At 44.2% G+C, this 7,792-nt stretch overlaps 1 protein-coding gene and 1 long non-coding RNA gene across 3 annotated transcripts in view; both read left to right on the top strand.

Annotated features, from left to right (window-relative positions):
- Nucleotides 1-189: 189 nt before the first annotated feature.
- On the top strand, nt 190-4,504 carry gja10b (gap junction protein alpha 10 b). Of its 2 annotated transcripts, XM_086100690.1 has the most exons (3): nt 190-263; nt 354-1,771; nt 3,162-4,504. In XM_086100690.1, exons 2-3 carry the CDS (start codon nt 374-376, stop codon nt 3,198-3,200), a joined length of 1,437 nt encoding a protein of 478 aa, XP_085956816.1. In that variant the 5' UTR covers nt 190-263; nt 354-373; the 3' UTR covers nt 3,201-4,504. The 2 variants fall into 2 exon arrangements, with proteins under 2 accessions (XP_085956816.1, XP_085956815.1); XM_086100689.1 differs by lacking the exon at nt 3,162-4,504 and having other exon boundaries at nt 354-1,840.
- A 78-nt stretch (nt 4,505-4,582) lies between these two features.
- The window catches only part of LOC147188042 (uncharacterized), an 8,004-nt gene continuing 4,794 nt past the window's right edge, over nt 4,583-7,792 (top strand). Inside the window, exon 1 of the long non-coding RNA XR_015097666.1 lies at nt 4,583-7,792. This exon is cut by the window's right edge and continues 104 nt beyond it. This is a non-coding gene — a long non-coding RNA (uncharacterized LOC147188042).

Raw genomic sequence — 7,792 nt, 5'->3', positions numbered from 1 at the left:
ATTCTACAACGTGGGATTGGAGGCTGTAAACATCCTAAATATTGACAGGTCAGTCGGTACTATTTCCAGTCTAGTGACCTGTTAAGAGTAGCAGAGTGGATCTAACCTCAGGCCATTATAGCGTCATGATCGATCACTTGAAAACTGGAGACCCAGTTCCCAACGCCCATGCAATAAAGTCAGCAGCACTGGACAGTGACTTATCTCTCTCGGAGAGAACAATGATGAGCGTCTATTTGCTAGGACAAGGACCACAGATAAGTGTAAGTCAAATTCATTTTTACGTTGTTTTGGTCTTCCATTTTAATCGTGGTGTGAAACAATCATGGTTCTCGTTTTTTTTTCTCTGGCAGGAAAAAAAATGTGACAGAAGATGGGGGATTGGAATTTATTGGGCAGCATTTTAGAGGAGGTCCATATGCACTCCACCATTGTGGGGAAGATTTGGCTGACCATCCTGTTTGTTTTTCGGATGCTTGTGCTTGGCGTCGCAGCAGAGGACGTCTGGGATGATGAACAAAGTGAATTTGTTTGCAACACGGAGCAACCTGGCTGCAAAAATGTTTGCTACGACCAGGCTTTCCCCATCTCTCTGATCCGTTATTGGGTCCTTCAGATCATATTTGTGTCCTCTCCCTCTTTGGTTTACATGGGCCACGCGTTGTACCATTTGAGGACCCTTGAGAAGGAGAGGCACCGAAAAAAAGCATGTCTGAAAGCTGAACTGGAGGCGACGGACCCCGTTCTTGACCATAAGCGAATAGAGCGGGAGCTCAGAAAACTAGACGAACAGAAGAAAGTGAGGAAAGCGCCCCTTCAAGGCTCTCTGTTGCGAACATACGTTTTCCATATCTTGACCAGATCTGTATTAGAAGTGGGTTTTATTGTAGGTCAGTGTGCTCTGTACGGGATCGGGATGTCTTCTCTGTACAAATGTGAGAGGTTACCTTGCCCCAACAGCGTGGATTGTTTTGTGTCACGGCCAACTGAGAAGAACATTTTCATGGTTTTCATGTTGGTTATATCGGGAGTTTCTTTATTCCTCAACCTTCTTGAGATCTTCCATCTGGGGGTGAGGAAAATCAAACAGAGTTTGTATGGTTTTAAATATGGAGATGGTGAGAGTGTGTGCATGTCAAAGAAGAACTCCATCGTCCAGCAGGTTTGCATTCTCCCGAATTCCTCTCCACAAAGACTGGTGCACCTTCCACAAATGGTCTGCTCAGTTTTGTCCGGCTCCCTTGAAGAAACTCAGCCGTTGAATCTCACCTCCTTAGCCCCTTTTGTACAGGTGTCTAACACTGTCAACCAGATTCCAGCACAGACCCACCGGCCAAGCCAAGTGGACATCCAGCGTCTGGGGCATCTGAGAGCTACGGAGCGGCAACTCACTCCGGACATTGGGATACAGTCATCTTGTAGTGATGATTCAGATGCACCTCCTACCTCTGGCATGCTGCAGTATACTAGCGCTCGACCCACATTATTGGCCAGCCACATGGAGACACCTGCAGCCCAGAGCAATAAACAACGAGAGAAAAGTGGAATCTGTGTTTATAAAGAACTAAGCGACACAGGGGATTCTCCTGGGAGTGAGCATTTTTCAACAGCCCGGAAAAGCAGTTTCATGTCCAGAGTCATGTCTGATGGAAGGCTATCACCCAGTCTGTACTCTATGAGTGGAACAAGTGCTGAGGCCCCAAACTTCAGCAAGGAAGAGAGTCCTGTGGTGACTCCACCGCCTCCATCGAGCGGGAGGAGAATGTCTATGGTGAGAATATATCAGAAAAGTTTACATTCAAAGTCACAATTGAATCGCTCAATTTATACCAGCAAATAATCACAACCAGGAGTTCTCAAAACTTTTTGAGTTCAAGAAGCCCTTACTGGTTTTTCCAAACACCCGCTCCTGATCATCACACCAATTAAATTTAAAGGGACCATTGAGGGGCGGCCTGGTGAGCCAGTGGTTAGCGCCTTGACCTCACAGTGCAGAGGTCGTGGGTTCGATCCCAGCTCCGGCCTTCCTGTGTGGAGTTTGCATCATCTCGCCGTGCCTGCGTGGGTTTTCTCCAAAAACATGCATGGCGGGTTGATTGAACACTCGAAATTGTCCCGAGGTGTGAGTGTGAGCCCGGATTGTTTCCTGGCTTGTTTTATCACATGCTGTTGTCAGTGCCTGAAAACGGTTACCGATTGTCACCAAAAGTCAAATGTACAGCTCTAATCTTGTCCACTTCAACCTGTGAAAATATCAAAGCGAGCGATACAATAGTTTGGATTTTATTGACTTTAATTGTGAGCTCAGATGAGGCAAAGCCAGTATCACTTCCACAAAATCCAAATTTTGTGCCGATTGATTTTATATTTTTACAGGTTGGAGTCCACAATAGAATGCATTTGCATATGAATTATGGTGGCGATTAGTCATCCTTTTCAGACATTTAGCGATTTTTTTTGGGTGGGACTCCACAGACAGTTTACAGGCAGCAGTTTGCGTTCAGCTGTCAAGATTAGCGAGATGAAATTCGCTTCTCATTGACCAAACATGGAGCTTTGCAAGTATTCTCCTGAATGCTGCTGATCCATACAAATTTAGAGGGGCAAATGCTGGCTTCTGTCCATCCACAGATGTCGCTCTGCCTCATGCGCTCGCAGAAGTGGCTGCTTGAAGTGCATCAATGTCTGAAGGAGGCGTGTGACAGCCCTGGCAAATTTTTTTTTTGTTGAAAAACCCAGCACGCCCGCAACTGTAGTGAGGATAAGTGGTGCTGAAAATGGATGGATTGACTGAAAAATTCATAGCACCGTAGCTCTAGCCAGGTGTGGCCGCTTAGGGTGCAGCTCTTTACGATACAAAGTGGCGGGCATACCCCCTGGAGATGAACTTGGGAAATAAAATAAGCCAAGCTAACCCTTATACATTGAAATTTTATATATAAAGACCTACAAACAATTCAGTGTATGATAAGCCTCTCCGAATGCATTGTGTTTGTACTGTATATTGGAGACTTATCAAAGAACACCGTTCCAGCATGAGCAAAACTACATAAAAGTAGCTCAATGTCTCGTTCTCTCATAAGTGAGCTATAGAGAGGCTAACAGTGATATTTTCAGCGGTTGAACCTGATGTTGTTTTCGTGTTTTCCCCCTCATTTCAGACCATGCTGCTGGAGCTATCTTCCATCATGAAAAAGTAAATTTGGAAATCAATGTCGTGGTTTTGGAAGTGGACTTGGAGCTGACTGAGATGATCTATATATTTTTGATGGGCTTTTCCTCTGTTTTCAACACATTCAACATCAACACCTTACTCAAAACAGCGCTCTGAATTGGTGATTAATGAGGCACTAGTTAAATGGATTTTTGAGAACAGATGACAGGACGTAATGGGCAATAGCAAAACTGTCGCATATGTGAACTCTTTCAGGGCCTATATCATGCAAAATCTACCTTTTAGAGCTTTTAGCCATGTGAAAATGCCAAATCCTCACCAAAACACCCCCTAAAGGGGTGTTTTCATCCATTCACTCATCTTGTAGCATTCCTGCTATCTTTGCAACAGCCGCGCCCAATCCAGGAAATCTTGTGGCTCACTCAGTCTTATGTGTAAGACTGAGTTAGCCACCCCGGTCCCACCCCTGCAGACAAAACACACGCCCACTTTCTCCGAACAGCCAGCGAGATGTCTGACATGCATATCTGGGAAAGAGGTGCAATGAGTGGCCACCTCAGGTGAAGCACCGGCCTCCTTAGCTGGAGTTCTACTGCTCTGAAATAATGAAGTCCACCTCTGTGCGTTCTTCCACACATGCGTTGTTAGATGAAGGCGCCGACCTATCCGACGACAGACCATCCAGCAGTTGTTTGTCTGTGATTGTCATTTTTCGGAGGACTGCTTGATGAACGTTGGCAAGTGCCAAAGTGGATTTGCAGGTAGATTAAACCTCAAAACTGGCGCAATTCCCGCAATCAGACTTGATGGAGAAGCCAGAGCTGTAAGTAAATCAAACTGTTAGCTAAAAGATAACATAATATTAGCATTATTCCACTAACATTACCATTGCTGTATAAAGACTGCCACTTGACTGTGGATCAAGGACGCACGGCTCCACAAAATGTTCTTCTGCCTTAATTACTATTTACTGTTTTGTGGGTGGTGCGCGCAGCAGCCAGCTTTAGGACTATGTCATGAAAGGGGGACGGCAACCACACTGTGAGAGGCGGGGTTTTAGTCAGCCAGGCATCTTACTTCCGGTTTTTGAAAAATAGTCATCAAAATCACTCAAATTTCATAAGATATTAGAGCACCGTTGTGTCAAAGGTAATATATGTTCATGCCTATAGTTAACTGTGAAAAGCTTAAATACCACGGCATTGGCCCTTTAAAGAAAGATTTCAAAAGATTTTAAAGAACTCGGCCGAGAATAAACACAAGGTGCCAGTGAGTGGCCATACTGAAAGATTAGTTGATAAACCTAAGGTTGCCGAGAACTGCAAAACAAGAAACACGTTTACTGTATATTGCATGGAGGAGGGGGGGGGGGGGGGGGGTCACTTTCAGAAAACGAATTAACAAAAGCCAAAACACGTTAACATTCCATAAAACTTTTACAAGACATGAAACAAATTTGCATGTCAGAAAACAAATTGACAAAACCTGAAAACTGTACCTTTCAAAATCAAGACAAACAAAAGCAATCACAAATTTAAATTTCAGAAAACAAATTAACAAAAGCTGACACAAATTAACGTTTCAGAAGAATAACAAAAGCAGAAACAAATGGCAATTGGCACTATCCTGAAAGTGAATGAACCATATCGTGGTTTGACAAGCTATTTTCAGAGCAAACGGAAGGATTCCGCTTCGCTTTACACACTGGGGTTTGACCGTAGTGTTTTGTGGCTGCTTCATTCGCGTACACTGTAGAAGGAGAAGGGCTTCACTTGGTAGACAACCATAGCATTTCTGCGATTGAGAAAAGAGAGCACCGTAGAGCAGGGGTCCCTAACCACCGGGACACGGACCGGTACCGGTCCGCGGGTCATTTGCTACCGGGCCGCACAGAAAGACAAAATAACATTTCTTATGTTTTATTCATTTCAGAATGTAAAAGATGTTTTATTTTGAAAAACTACCAGATTCTCTATTGTATTCGTCTACAGTATGTCACTCTTGACGCAAGTGAAGGCGGCGGTTCTCGGTCACGTGATAGGTTACCGCTAAAATGAAACCCAAGAGCTAGCAAAATGAATAAAAAAAACAAACGTCTTTGGAAAGTTCCTTTGGGAAGGGGAAAAGGCCCAGCCAGCAGACAGAAGAGGAGCCTACGACTTGCAAGGAAAAGAAGGCTACATTTTATAGGACAGTTTCAGGAGTCCTACTTAACTCATTCAGTACCAGCCAATTCTGGACCAAGTCTGAAAAGACGTTTAAAAACGTCTTTGGGAGTGAATGAGTTAAGATACGGATTTATTTCAATGGGAGATTCCCTCGCACCAAGCCCATTCTGCATAATATGCGGGGATGGTGAGTCGTATTTTTCATGCACTTTTTTATTTGCGGCGTATCTCAATTTGAAGGCACATTTAAATGTTACCATAGCGACCAGAGAGCGTTGCGGCCAGATCGGACGTTCCTTGTGTCGTGATTCATGTTTATTTTTCAGTTACGAAAATACCACCGTTTTCATGCAGGGCATATCATATTATTTTGTTGTATTTATCCGGCCTTCAAGGATGGTCCCTGAAAATATTGTCTGACATTAACCCGGTCCGTGGGGCAAAAAAGGTTGGCGACCGCTGTCTTCAGGCCTTGCACCTTTTGTTTGAACATCGCAATCAAGTGGCCAGTGGTTGAGCTAAAGCCTTCGGCTTATGCTTCGCACAATTGTAATCTTGAGGTTGCGATCTTGTGATGGTTCAAGAGCTGTCAACAAGTGTATAAATGCACTTACCAGGTATGCCAATTTCCTCTCTTGCCATTCTCCTAGCCTGCTCTCTTCTGGCTCCGTCTCGGTTCTGATAACTGGCCATGTTGTACAGCTCCAGGTGACTACAGACGGCATTGATGTTCTCCTCCATTGTTTTAGAATCTCGTCTCTAAAACTACCTCTCTGTGATGCTGTGTGTAACTTAGTAATGTTCCCAAAGCCGTGAGGCGATGTGTGACAGAAGTTCGATTTTCCTAACTTGGGCGAATAGGCAAATATCCACATTTTCTGTGTGACGCTGCCTCCCACTGATCCAAATGCATGATCTGCGATATCCGCTCACATCGTGCCCAACCGCGTGAACTGCATTGACTATACAGTGGTGCCTCTACTTACGAACGTCTCTTCATATGAAATTTTCAAGTTACGAAACGCCTTAACAGGAAATATTACCTCGAGTTAAGAAAGAAATTTCAAGATACGAACGGTAAAAATACAGTATGGGCTGCTACTCGCAGCTCTGAGTTTCCTGAACGCAACATACTTAGAGCTGCTCTGCCATTGGCTATTCCCGAGTATCATCCTGGCATCCCATTGGCTAAGAGGGACCTCTGCCGTATGTGTCTGTGTATAGATCAGTGTTTTTCAAACCCATGTGTTAAATGACCATCATTTTTATTTTTTACTTTATTCTTAGTTTTTTTACATTATGCACAACTCTCATTTATTGTGCAATAATCTGATTTATAACACATATTTGTTACATATTTTGATGCATTTTTATGCCTGAGAAAACATTCATTCATTCATTCATCTTCCGAACCGCTTGATCCTCACTAGGGTCGCGGGGGGTGCTGGAACCTATTCCAGCTGTCTCCGGGCAGTAGGCGGGGGACACCCTGAATCGTTTGCCAGCCAATCGCAGGCATTTATGTCTGAATTTTGGGGGGCTTGGAACGGATTCGGGCATTTACATGGAAAACGCAACTCTACTTACAAAATTTTCTAGTTAAGAAATTTCTTCCGGAACCAATTGATTTCATAAGTTGAGGTACCACTGTATATGGAATTGCACCGCAAGATTTGCTTACTCGTGGTCGGGCTGAACGTAGCAGAAGTAATAACAGAACTGAGTGCAACATTTTGAGTTGTCATGCCATGTTCAGACCCAAGCGCTTTACTCGATGGACTTTGACTACAGTTTGTATGGGCCACTGCTGCTTCTTTCATCCACACCGAAGAAGGGGGAGAGGTTTCGCTTGGTAGACAACTGCACCATTTCAGTGGGTCGAAAAAAGAGAGCACCGCAAAGTACTTCCATTTCTTTGCTGTGACTCTGGCCAAGCTACTTTTTTTTCTTTTGCTATAAATACAAAAAATACACCGATCAGGCATGCCAACGTCCTTGCTCACCGTTCTTCAAGCCTCTTCTCTCCTGGCTCTGTCCCATGTTGTTGAGCTCTGGGTGACTGTAGTCAATGTTCTTTTCCTCCATTGTTGAAGAATCGCAACACAAAACAGACCGACACCTGACACTGCCTGTGACGGAGTGCTTTCCCGAAGCCGATTGGCTACCGCAAGGCAATCTGCAATTGTGGACACGATGCCACATTTAGACGGTCTTCAGATCAGTTTGAAGGCTTTGAAAAACAAAATGAAAGAAGTTGCATTACATTGCAGAAAGAATTATTCTTCCACAAACGCCATCATTTAGGCCATTTGATTGGAGCGTGGAGGACATGGTCAGCTCTTTGGCTCGCGCACAATAGGGCGAGTACTCAAACAAAAATACAAATTGCGAGTGAAGAGGGGTGATGTGAGAATGAGAACTGATTGTGGTACGGAAAATGGAACCATGG

This window comes from Hippocampus guttulatus, chromosome 20 (assembly GCF_054856545.1).
Source record: "Hippocampus guttulatus isolate MCC_2025c chromosome 20, RoL_Hgut_1.0, whole genome shotgun sequence".
NCBI lineage: Eukaryota > Metazoa > Chordata > Actinopteri > Syngnathiformes > Syngnathidae > Hippocampus > Hippocampus guttulatus.
The sequence above is the reverse complement of the archived record's forward strand: the minus strand, read 5'-3'. Positions and strand labels throughout refer to the sequence as shown.